This window comes from Bos indicus x Bos taurus, chromosome 3 (genome assembly GCF_003369695.1).
Source record: "Bos indicus x Bos taurus breed Angus x Brahman F1 hybrid chromosome 3, Bos_hybrid_MaternalHap_v2.0, whole genome shotgun sequence".
NCBI lineage: Eukaryota > Metazoa > Chordata > Mammalia > Artiodactyla > Bovidae > Bos > Bos indicus x Bos taurus.
Window position 1 is genome coordinate 105,305,469 of NC_040078.1, and position 12,905 is coordinate 105,318,373.

At 47.2% G+C, this 12,905-nt stretch overlaps 1 protein-coding gene across 13 annotated transcripts in view; it reads left to right on the plus strand.

Annotated features, from left to right (window-relative positions):
• Positions 1–12,905, plus strand: part of SCMH1 (Scm polycomb group protein homolog 1) — a 224,681-nt gene that overhangs the window by 210,572 nt on the left and 1,204 nt on the right. For all 13 annotated transcript variants that reach the window (XM_027537643.1, XM_027537637.1, XM_027537642.1 and 10 more), the window contains 2 exons: positions 6,128–6,322; positions 11,799–11,929. In XM_027537643.1, coding sequence (XP_027393444.1) covers positions 6,128–6,322; positions 11,799–11,929 — 326 coding nt within the window. The remainder of the gene's footprint in view (positions 1–6,127; positions 6,323–11,798; positions 11,930–12,905) is intronic.

Below are 12,905 nucleotides of genomic sequence, written 5' to 3' on the forward strand. Positions count from 1 at the left end.
CTGAAAGAATGGATACACGGGAGAGGGTAGCATGTCCATGAATGTTGCTGCTAATCTAAAGAGCGTTCTCAAAGGAATAGAAATTCAGAATTCTTAAATGGAATACCACCACTGAGAATCAAGAGAAACGTACTTGTAGCAGCATGCAGAGGCTGGTAGGGATACACATTATGGACCTGCGGTTGTGACGATAGCTTGGGATTGGGGCATGACCTTTCCCAGGAATTCTACTCCAGTTTGCATCTCTCTGATTCAACTACCAGATAAGGGGAAGCAGGCTTTAGCCACTCTTCCTTCTTGCCTCTCCAGCTAAGAAGAGACGAAGACGAGCGTTACCACCTTCCCCATCAGCTGCCTCTCTTTCCTTCTCTCCTTTTCAGACAGGTTCAGCCAGCTCTCTGCTTTCCTATGCTCTCTAACCTCTGTTTCTCATAGTGAGTGCTCATCAGTTTGGCTACTCTCACCCTAGTTTGTTTGCCTCCCTGAAATGTTTTAACTCTGCCCAGACAAACCAGAGCTTTGCCCAACTTTCTAATGCTTCTGTGCTCCCTCACTTATCTCCTCTGCCTGCCTGCCTACCTACCTTCTCTGCCTCACCTCTCTTTGCCCCACCCTGATCATTTATCATTTCTTAACACTTTTCTGATTAGTTATCCAAACCTCTGCTGAAGAGCTTGATCTGCATAAGGGCTTTCTTCTGCTTTGCCCTTTGAAGCTGGTATTTATTAACTTCCACCCTTCTGCCTGGCTGCCGTCTTCTACTAGTCCCACATCTGGGGGTACCACCTCTCTTATCCAGGAACTTACTAGCATCCTCTCTCCTCCCTACAGCCTTGTCTCCGTACTACCCTACCCATTAGAAAGAAAGAAAAGACAGAAAGTGAAGTTGCTCAGTTGTGTCAACTCTTTGCGACCCCATGGACTGTAGCCTACCAGGCTCCTCCATCCATGGAATTTTCCAGGCAAGAGTACTGGAGTGGATTGCCATTTCCTTCTCCAGGGGATCTTTCCGACCCAGGGATCGAACCCAGGTCTCCTGCATTGCGGGCAGAAGACACTTTACCTTCTGAGCCACCAGGGAAGCCCCATTAGGGTCTTGGACTAACTGACAACTCATTTTCAATATAGCAAATAGTCACCAAATGTACATCCCATTAGGCTTCCTTACCTAAGTTGAGATTTAGTTTTTTCCTCCAATGTTTTATTTTGAAAAGTTTCAGGCTCACTGAAAAGTTATACAGTAATACAGTGAGTAGCCATGTACTCTTCACCTAGACTTACCACCTAATTTTTTGCAGTATTTATTTGTTTCTCTAAGTATATATGCATGTATTTCTGTCTATATATTTTTTATTTACTGAACCATTTGAGTGTTAACTGCAGGTGAGAGACTTGATCCTTAAACACTTTTTTGTATGTATCTCCTAAGAACAAGAACACCATACTACTATCATTCTTGAGAAGTTTCTCATTAATAAAATCTACTAGTTGATATATATATAATATAGTCCATATACAGATTTCCCCAACTGTCCTAGTAACATCCTTTGTAACTTTTTTCCTTTATCCAAGATCCCATGAAGAGTGATCCACTGCATTTACTTATCCTGTCTCTTTAGTTTTCTTTTGTCTAGAGCAGTTTTCCAGCCCTTTTGTCTACTTTTCATGATCTGACATTGGCATTTCGAAGAATTCAGGCCAGTTGTTCTGGTTCAGATAATCAAACATTTGACAAATACTTGCGTGTCCTAGATCCTATACTGGACTATGGGGAGACAGACAATAGACTCAATCCCTGCTCTGAAAGAGTTCTCAGCTGAGAGAGGGAGATACAGGCAAACCTGTATGTAGTGAGAGCATGGAACCAGAAGTTCTCTGGCCCAGCCAGGAATGATGAACAAGGAATCAGCTGAAGAAGAAGTCAAGGAAGGATTCTTCAGGGCAGCGATGTCAGATCAGAGTTCCTTCTTCAGAGTTACATACATGGCAGGATCAAAGAAGAGGCCTATGAAGATTGAGAGAGAGAGGGTTCTTTCTGGGTCTCCAATAACTGCTGATATTAAACAGGAGATCGTATTACCTTAACCGGTCCCCATGACTGTAATTGAATCCAGCTAGCATTCACCTCTGGGCTTGCTGGTTCCTCTCTGCTGAAGGAAGTAGTTCATTTGTCCTAGGACAATAAGTTCCTTGTGCCTGTCTTTCCAGTTACCATCCAGGTCGTCTAAGTTGTTTATAGAGTGGTTCTCCTGCCAGACCACTCCCCACCCGCTGCTGCCACACACACACACACATTCAGAGAATAAAAGCCAAGTAAGAACTGTGAAATTTCTTCGATGCCCTTTCATTCCCATACAAGGTTTCCTCATAGAAGTGTCAGAGTTTTAGGATGACTCAAATGTTCATAAATAGTTGAAACTCAATTCAATTATTCAATTATTAGTAGCAATTCAATTATTTGGTCAGACAATCAGTCAACCCAGTATTTACTGACTGCACGATGCCAAGCTCCGATGTTGGCATAGAGGGCTCCATTGTAAACTAGGAGTCAAGGTCATTACACCCCACAGAGTTTACAGCCTGGTAGAGAATACGAACAAATAAGCAAAGGAATTAATTCATGGTGATGAGTGCTTTAATGGAACAGGTTCAGAGTTCAAAAGTTCAAACCAGGTGTGTCAGGGAAGACTTTTCAGAAGAAATGATATATAAGCTTGGACCTGAAGGAGTAGGATAATGAGGTAAAGATGCCACAGATCCAAAGAAATGGAGGAGGGGAATGATAAAGAATGTTCTTGTTGACTGAGATGTGAGACTGTGAGGGGCAAGAGGAAGCCTGACTTGTCTCAGAGGAATTGAATGTTCCTCTGAATGTGCTGCTGAAACACAGAGTAGAAAAGAAGGGTGTGAGTGGTGAGGCCGTAGTGGCAGCAAAGGCCTAGGCAGACAAGGCCTAATGACCAGCTTACGGACGTTACCTCGTTGAGCCGTGAGGACCCATCAGAGTATTTAAAGCCATGACTGTGATATGGAAGGAACATAATCCGACTTGTGTTTTTGAAAGCTCACTCAGGATACTTACTGTGTGCGAGAACAGGCTGGAGTGGAGCAAGAGGTAGGCAGGGAAACCAGTTGGAGGCTTCTGAACTCTGTGAAGCCTCCTAGATTTGGGGCTTGTCCTTTCCTTTGATACCAAAATCTAAATACAATTGGATGAACATCCCCATCCCACATAACCCAGGCTGGGATTATATTTTCCTCACAGCAGTTTGTACTTCTCACTCAGAATTTCTGCTTCTGAGTCAGACCTTAATCCATTATCCCCCACCACCCCCTCCCCAGCCCCCTGTCAGTTCCTGGAGCTAATGGTTTGACCCCACCATGTGACCCAGCGCCTCATCCTTCATTTCCCTGAGGAAGAACTAACACAAGGCTGTTACGTGTAATAGACTAATACTGAGGTTTGAGGGTGGAAAGAAGGATGATTACCACAAAGGAAAGGAAGCATTTTTGTTACAGTGTTTATCAGATGTTATAGCAAATATCTGACTGGCCTCTTTCACCCCAGGCCTCAGCCTGCTGCTGTTTTCAGGGGCCCACTCTCAGTTTGCGGGAACCCTCTGTTTGCTCTGTCCCTTCCATCCCATACCTCCTCCCTTCCAAGCCCTTAGTGGGGCCAACAGCAGATTGGTTCTTTTGAAAGGCAGATAGTAGAATGGGGGCCAGAGTTACAATAAGGCAGATCTCAGCTCAAAAAGGAAGGCATTTGGTAATGAATCAAAAATGTCCAACAATAAAACTGATTGTAAAGTGGACTTGAGCAGTGTATCATCAGCGAGTCAGATGAGCACACTAATCTACTGGACTAGATATGAATACTGAAGCATCTCTAGAGTCATCTGAGAACCTCTGCTTCTGAGATTCAAGGACTCAATGCTCAGAAGCATGTTTTCCCCTTCATGGGAATAAATTGATCTCTTTTTGCAAAGGTAAGATTATATGAAACTCTGGTCTAAAAAAGTCAAAACCAAAGTTGTTTTGATAGACGCTGGGATGAGGCCCAGACTCCACCCAGGAGCTGGGTGTACTGCAGGGCTCTGTGGAGCACAGCTGGAAAGCATTGCAGTCTTCTGCCCTGGCATTCCTCTACTGAAGGCAGCCTGGGCCTCATTTGATCAGCCTTAAGCAGACTAGAACCTCCCAGAGCCTTGGGCACTATGCTTCATTTTTCTTCATCTCATTAGGTTAAGATTTAATGACCCTGCCTAGTCCAGGTGCCACCAGTCCAGATTTCCAGACCCCTCAACTCAGAATCCAGATTTCAGTTAGCATTCTTAGCATTGCCAAGACTAGAGACACTTAACTGATTTTGCATCAGCATCTGGTGAGCCCCTGGCATTGTCATCATAATTATTCTTCACATCTGTTAGCTCATGTGAAGTCAGTGGTACTAACCCAGTCTTAGCTGAGTAAAAGGAGTACTAGAAAGGTGAGATTACCACCATGCCGATAAATACAGAAAGTAGAGTTCATCTTTTTCTTGAGCTACTACAGAGAACTTCGGTGTACCACTGTAACTCTGAATGAAGAATAAAATGCAACTCCATACTGTTGTAACAGCCATCCCATTCTGTTTTCTCAGTTAATGTTCTAAGCATAACAGAGGGTGAGTTTTCCCCATTTTACAGATGAAGAGACTAGTACTCAGAAAAGACAAACGAGTTACCTTGACTCATATACATAGTGAAAGTCAGGAGCTGAGAGATGGAACCCAGGCATCCTATTTCTTATATTGGACTCCTGTGCGTGTCTCAAAGTGGGACATTGCTATAAGCATCTTTCCTGAAAAACAGGAATCTGAAACCTCATCTGCAGAAATGAGGTAGGATATGGTTTAGGTATTCTGGAAGCTCAGAGACTTCTCTCTTCAGGACCATTTCGAGGAAAGGGCTTCATCAGTTAAATTTCCAAATTTCATATGGATGAATAGCTGTCTCAGGCCAGATTTGACTGTTATCCCATAGTTTACCAAGCAATTTTAAGTGAGAATTAGAAAGTAGTCCTGAAATCCTAAACCATCTCGCCGAAGAGGTCTTAGTCTGTGCCCCGGCAATTTCTTTGAATTAAGTGTTCATCAGAGGCCCGAAATGAATTTCAAGCATTATCTTAATACTCAGTGTTTAAGAAAAGCCACCAAGGACAGTGTGATGTGGTCCAGCACCCAAGACATCTCCCATAAACAGAGAATGCGGTGGCCAGTTCTGACTTGATATGAGCAGAAGCCAACTACAGGAGGGAGTCTGTTTCTGGTTTTGTAGTCCAGTGATTAGGGGCTGCTGCCTGGGGTTGGGCCATGACCGGGGTGTAGAAATGTCAGGGTGAGGACCCCTTTACAAAGGTTTTCATAGCCATTCTCTTTTGACGTTCACAAGCCCTTTGGAAGAAAGGGGGCTCCCATGTTATAGATGAGGAGACTAAGGTTCTGAGGAAAGCACTTTGCCTGCTAAGTAGCAGAGTCAAATTCTGACCCAAATTCTGGGCTCTGTGCCCATGTTCTCACTACAGTACAACCACAGCTTCCTTGGACTATTTCCATAAAACGAGGCAAATGTGAAAGAAGGGAGGGAGCATAAGAGCAGGTCCTTTGCAGACAAGCCTTGAGCCAGGCATCAGGAAGCATTTCTGAGATGTCCTGCTGTCTGAGAGGGTCCACTTCTAAAGTGCCCTCATGTAAGCAAATGTATCTCTTCTTCAGCACTTTATCCCCTACTCTAGCATCTTGTGTGTTAGGACAGACTCTTCTCAGAAGAGCTTTCTTCTTTGGTTTTTTTTTTAAGGTTCTATCAGAAAGAGCCTAACACATCCAGACCAGAAGAAAACTCAGAGACCATCTAGTCCAAAGGGAAGAGTCTCTAAGGAGATCCAAGTCCAGAGGGTGGTGCTGGGCTTGACTAAGGCCACCTAGTGAGAGCCAGAGCCAGGGCTGGTGCACAGGCCTCCTGCGGCCCAGCCCAGAGCTCTCTGTTTTGCTGCCTCTTACTCCACCCAAATAGGCTCTTGGGAGCCAGCGCCCTTGCAGTTCTTCCAGACTAGTCCCTGTTCTAACTCTGGTTTTACTGTTTTCCAGGTGAGACCTTTGCCCTGGGAAATAGTCTGGCCCGGTCTTTGGAGCCACACTCAGACTCAATGGACTCTACCTTGAATCCCACCAATCTTGTCAGCACTTCCCAAAATCTTCGAAATCCAGGGTACCGGCCTCTGCTTCCATCCTGTGGTCTCCCGCTGAGCACTGCCTCAGCTGTGCGCAGGCTCTGCTCCAGGGGTAAGCTTTTCAGAGTTCTGGCTCTCCTGCCCTCTCTCATTCTTTTCTTCTTTCCTTCCTGAACTTTGGGAAGCCAGAAAGGACTTAACTGTGTTGCGCTGCCCCACCCTTCCCCACCTAGAGAGATCAGACTGGGGCCTGGCCCCATTAAGCCTGACTAGGCACCTGGAGAGCAGCTGAAGCTCTGGGATTAGCTTGAGAACAGCAGGGACCAAACACCAATGACTCAGAGCCAAAGGGACAGGGAAGGAGTCCTTCATTCATTCATGAGCCATTTATGTGAACACCATCTGTGTTTGTCAGGGGGACACAAAAATCAATCATTTCTTGTCCATAAGGAGTTCAAAGTCTTGTAGGAGAGACAAACACTTAAATAGATAATAGTAAAATAACATCCAGAGTGTGGCTGCAGAGATGAGTTGTATGAAAACTGAAAGAAGGAACACCTCACTCAAGCTTGTTATCCAGGGTAAGCTTCCTTGAGAAAGTGTCTGAGGTTTTAAAGTTGACTGTGTGAATGTATCAGGGGTTGTGGTAGGTGGGGGAGAGCTCTCCAGGGAAGAGCGTGCAGCATGGACAAGGGCAGAGGGATGAGAACTAACACAGATTGTACCAGCGAGTATATGTAGTTTGGTATTACTGAAAAACAAAGGGTAATTCTGGGGCTTCAAAGAGAAAATCCTGGAAGGGTCAGTGGTTGTACCATAGAGGACCTTAAATGCCATGTTAAAGAGTTTGGGGTCGGCCGCCGCCTCCGCCACACCTAGTGGAGGAGCCGGGGAAGGCGGCTCGGTGGTGGGGGCTGGGGCGGAGAGCGCCGGGGTGGGGACGGAAGGGCGGCGGACCGAAGGCAGGACGCTGCCGGGGCACGGGCTGCTGCGGGGAAAGGGACGACGAGGCGTCCGCCGCGGCTCGCTCTGTCCTCCCGCACGGGATTGGGGCGCGAGGGCCATGGGCGCGCTCCCCTGAGGCGGAGGTCACGGGCGGGAGGGGAGGAGGCCCGACCGAGGTAGCTGCGGAGGCCGTGGGCCGGTGACTGGGCGCGAGGCCGGCGGCGCCGGCCCCACCACCGCCACCGCCGCCGTCGCCACCACCACCACCAAAAGAAAAAAAAAAAAAAGAGTTTGGGGTTGATCTTGTAACTAATAAGAAGCTCTGGAGACTTTTACTAGAGGCAAGACCTAAATAGGTTTGTGTTTGAAATAGGTCACTGACTACTGTGTTGAGGATGGATTTGAGGAAGGACAAGACTAGAGAGACCACTTAGGAGGTTACTAGAATGGGCCACACCCAAAATGATAAAGGCCTAGATTAGGGCAGTGGTAGGTTTGTAGAAGAGAGAATAGATGTGAAAACTCTTCATGAGGTAAATGTAGTCAGATTTAAGGGTTGGGAGGAAGGAGTGGGAATGTTGCCCAGGTTTCTAGAAGGGGTGATTGACTGGATGGTGCCATTCTCTGAGAGAGGGAACCAACCATAGAAGAGAAGGGGAGGGAGCCCATGGGTCTGTCTAGGTGATGCCCAGCAGGCAGTGGCTATGCAGGTCTGATCCTCAGGGAAGAGGACTGAGCTGAAGTTACATATTTAGGAGTTAGCAGATAGAAGTTGAAGCTATAGAGTAAAATGACACCCACCTCCCAGAATTTTGTGTAGAATAAAAAGAACAGTTGACCAAAGAAAGTTCTAGGGACCAACAAAGTTGAGGAGGAGGGAGCAGGAAGAGGATCCTACAGGGGACAGAGGAGCACTCAGATGTGAGGGAGGCAGAAGAATTTGATATTGTGGTGGCCGGGGTACAGAGACGAAGAGTATAACCCAAAAAGGTTCAGTAAAATAAGGACTGAGAAATACCTACTGGAAATGGTGATTAGAAGGTAATTGCTGATCTTAGTAAGAGCAGCTTCAGTGGTGCTGGAGGCTAGTGAGGGAGGTTTGCTGTGGGTAGGCATATCAAGGAGAGTTTGATGAGGAAAAGAAGGAGGTGACGAAGGTCTTCCAGAGTGGGTGCATGCTGGGCATGTTTGTCAGCAGACAGCCTGAGCCTTCCATGAAGAAGAAATTAAGAATATAGGAAAGAGGAGAAATGAAGGCCTTGGAGGTGTTGGGAAGGATTAAGGGTCAGTCTTATGACAGAAGAAGGCAAACCTTTCTCTCTGAGACTGGAAGAAGACTGTGGCCATGAGTGAATAGAGAGAGGGCTGAGCAGGGAGGGGCTCAGGAGTGCTGGGAGATGGGATGAGCCATAAAGAATACAGGAGAAATAGGTCAAGGAAGAGGGGATGGTTTGCAGAAACAGCAAAGGTCTTGCAATGTTTGGAGCTTGGAGACCAGTTTGCAAGGCCTTCGGTTTTCTTCTGTGGTTCTTAGAAACCTAGATGTGGGTGAGAAAAGACAGTTTGAGAGTTAAGATTTTACATTGAGCTAACAGGACAAGAGCGGGTGGGGAGCATGTAATCAGTGGAGCTGGAGGAGGTGTGCTTTAGATCATCAGCACTGCCTCCGGACAGCGGGGATAGAAGCAGGGCTGAGAGACGCCTGAAGGATGGGGAGACTGTAAGTCTGATGTGCTAAAGGTCTTTGTGATATAATGGTCATAGTGGACGTACGTCCCAAGAGAGTTGGAAAGGTGGGCGGTTGGAGTCAGAGAGATGGGTGTTTAAAATTATGAAGTGGATTTGTTCCAAGTGATCCAAGAACTAGACAGTGATGTTGGTAGTGGGTATTTGAAGTAGAATAGCAATGAAATCACTGAAAGCAAGGCAGTTGGATGGATTTCCTCAGAGGATTATGGCAGCAATTAGGTGGAACCGGAAGTTAGTGAGTTAAATCCCCAAAAGTCTTCACTTAACAAAGAGCAGAAACCCAGAGATTTGAAAATGTATGTGATCAGGAAAAGCAGGTGCTCAGTACATGTTTGGCCTCTGAAGAACACTAGCTTCCGTTGGAGGATGGTCTAAAAGCAGCAATGGGGAGACAGGAGAAAGCCATCTCCACACCCACTGTGGCCTCCCCCAGCCCAGGGACAGATTAGGTGTGGAAGAATAAGAAGAATCCATTAGCAAGGCCTGCAGGAGCAGAGGGCATTCTAAGGAAGGCTGAGACAGAGAAGCCCAGGATACTGCTTCCCAACCCCAAGCCCAACAAGGCCCCAGATGGAGCCATGTAAGGAGCTCTGAGGTAGAGTCCCTGCCTTGAGACTTAAGTCACCTCAGCCTCAAGACAGATCTAGTCTGGTGGGGGAGACAGAAAAATATACATGGAACTATTACATATGATCATTCATTCATTTAGCAGACATATTTGATCGTGGTCTCTGGCAGAGCAGGCACTCTTGTGTGCTGTGAAAGGAAAACTCTCTCCTCCTGTGTGTCTCCCTACGCTCAGCACTCTGTTCAGCACTGCTTCACTTCCCCCGCCAGAAGTACAGGTCTCCACACACCAAGCAAGTCCACCATTCCAGCTGGGCGTCCCGCAGTTTAACCCTGTTATGACACTAACTCCCTGGAGGAAGTGTCAGAGCCCACAGGATGAGGGTTCAGTCCCACAAGACTGACCACCCCCCAACTTCAGATGCCAATTCAAAGTCCAGGTTGTTACCTGTGTCTCTGACTGGCTTCCATGATTCCTTCCAGCCCACAGTCTCCTGAAGCCCTGTCCTTGGGGTTTTTATGGAGGCTTCATTATGTCAGCAAGATTTGTTAAGTCATTGATCATTGGTGATTGAACTGAATCTCTAGCCCCTCTCCCTTCCTTAAAGATTGGAGAGGGCAGGACTGAAAGGTCCAAAACTTCTAGTCACCTGATTGGTTCCCCTGACAAACAGCCCCATCCTTAGGACTTTCCAGAAGTACCTCATTAGCATATTCAGATGTGACTGACAGGGACTTGTTATGAATAGCAAACAACACTCTGACCTCTTAACATGCTCCAGAAGGTACCCCACCCTCTGGCCCTTTCTGCCTCATCACCTGGATGAGGCCTGGAATAGCAAATGACACTGACCTCTTAGGAGATTCCCAGGACTTTAAGTGCTGTGCCAGAAAAGAGAATGAACACAGATATGTATGTTTCTTATTAATAATCACAGTATCAGAAGGATTAACAGAGAACAGAAGACAGGTGATAAACATAAATGCGTGAGACTGTTTTTAGGTTGTGATTGTTTTAGGCTGGTGGGGGTGAACTAGAGTAATCAGATAAAGAGTGATGTGTGGGGAATAGAGTACTTTTATTTGGATGTCAAGGAAGGCCTCTCAGAGGAATCAGCATTTGAGATGAAACCCAAATGTTGAGAAGGCATCAGGTATGCAAAGATGTGAGGAAAAGAACATTTTAGACAGCGGAAATTGTGTGTCTGGATCAAAGCATAAAAGCATAGCTTATTCAGGAGGCAGAAAGCCAGCGTGTCTGGAGCTTGGTGAGTAAAGGGTGGGGGGAAGGGAGAGATGAAGCAGAAAGGGCCAGATGATGGGGTACCTTCTAGACCATGGTAAAGGGTTCAGTCTTATTTCAGGTATGCATTTTGAAGCTGTTGTATTGATTGACATGATCCAATTACTTTTTAAAAGTTGTTTTGACTGCTTTATGGAGAAGAGATTATTAGAGTGATGTGATGGGGAAAAGTGTATAAAGATTGAGCTGTAACCAAGAGATACGTGAAATGCTTTTATGAGACCAATTTTTTCAGGATGAGACCTGGAAAAGTTTCATAAAGGAGCTGATCCTTGAAGCCAGCTCTTGTTTAGTTAAGTTAGAGTCTGCCAGAAGGAAAGGAGAAACTGAAGGGCAAGAAGGGGGCACATTCCAGGCAGAGGGGATGAAGCCTGCCAGAGAGTCATGCAGGTGATGACCGTACAGAGAGCTCAGATCCCACTGGGGAAATGGCCAAGACTGAAATAAAAGCTCTAAGCAGAGCACTAAATTAACATTGAGATTCCTGGCAGCCAAGGCAAAGCTGTATTCTGCCTCCAAGTATTTGGCTATAATGAAGTCAACTATTCTCCAGGCCTTGGAAGAGACACAGGTTATTATTATCTGCCATTTTTTTTTCTCCCTGGGCCCCAAGGTCTTAGCTCTAATCTTACCCAGCTCCTGAGGTATCTCTAGAAATGGTCCCCAGAGCCAAGGCAAAAGCAGCCTCACCTACCAGCCCCTCCCTCTACCCCAACACAGATAATACTCTCACCTCATCACTACCCTTGACTCAGGTCCAGGCTCAGTCACAACCTCAGTGTAAAATTCCTTCTGACCATTTCCAGAATCAGACCTACACTTAAGATTTGAGTGAAGAAGCGTCTCAGGTCCTCATTCCCTTTGTGGAGAAACCCGGCTTGCCCTCAGTCACCTCTGATTCCTCTGCTCTGGCACTGCTCTAAGCCCAGTGGTCACACAGGGCCCCTGGGACAGGCTGTGGAGAGTGCAGGCGAGTTACAGCCCAGTCCCCGCCCGTTACGGCAGGTGTCCTTCTGTCCTGCAGGGTCGGACCGCCGGGATGCCTCTCGACTGAGTGGCCGGGACCCCTCCTCGTGGACGGTTGAGGATGTGATGCAGTTTGTCCGGGAAGCTGATCCCCAGTTTGGACCCCATGCTGACCTCTTTCGCAAACACGTAGGTGTCCCTGCCTGACCTCTCCTATATCTACCGGGTGTCTTGCTTAGACTCTTAAAGGGCACAAGCTACATATTTGTTCCAAGTCCCTTGAAACTGAGCACAGATGGAACCATGCAAACTTAGTGACAGAGTCTTGGCCCCAAATGGCCTTCACTGGGCACTGCACACCCCTTTAGTGTTGGACCTGACTCAGCCACACTCCTGCTGGGTCCCAGGACAGGACTCTCCTCTTCTAGGAGCACTGCTCTCCTCTCTACCTGCCGTGGTCTAAGGCCAAGGCCAGGTTAGAGAGTCCCTTGTTGTGTGGCTCCCAGTTCTCCAACCTCATCAGAACCCCATTCTCTACTTTATCTGCTGTGAGCCCCAGCATCTTGTCAAGTGACCATTTGGCCCTGTGGCCAGGGACTGCCAAGGACCCCCCTGCAATGACCAAACTCCTGATTTGGGGCTCAAACCTGGTTCCCAGTAGCCCCTGCTGCTTGGTGCTGTTCTGTACCCTGTGTACTCAGAAGAGCTCCGCTGCTTTCATGGGTCATCTACTTCTTCATGCCAGGTGGGCTGGAGAGTGCTCTTAGATCAGTCCTGCGGGTCTCACAGCTGCTCACTGAGTGCTTGCTTTGTGTGTGGCTCATGAGGAGGGCTCCTGCTGCCCAGGAAGGAAGGTGACTTTCCAAATAGCCCTTGAGGGTCAATACAGAAATAGTCTGTGATGAGTGACAAGGACACTGACTGGGGAGGCTTCCTGGGAAGAGTTGGGATTGAGCTTGATCTCAGAGGTTTGGGACGGCTGCCCAAGAGAAAGGAGATTCCTACAAATATGCATGAAGAGCTTAACCTGGGGGGTTCAGTGGTGACGCTGGAGCGGGGTGGTTAGAGACAGAAGGTGGATGGAACACGTAGGCTTCAGTGTCACAGCAGGTTCACAGGGCTCCATGTGGCTGGTACCTCCCGGGATGGTCTTTGGTGAGAACCT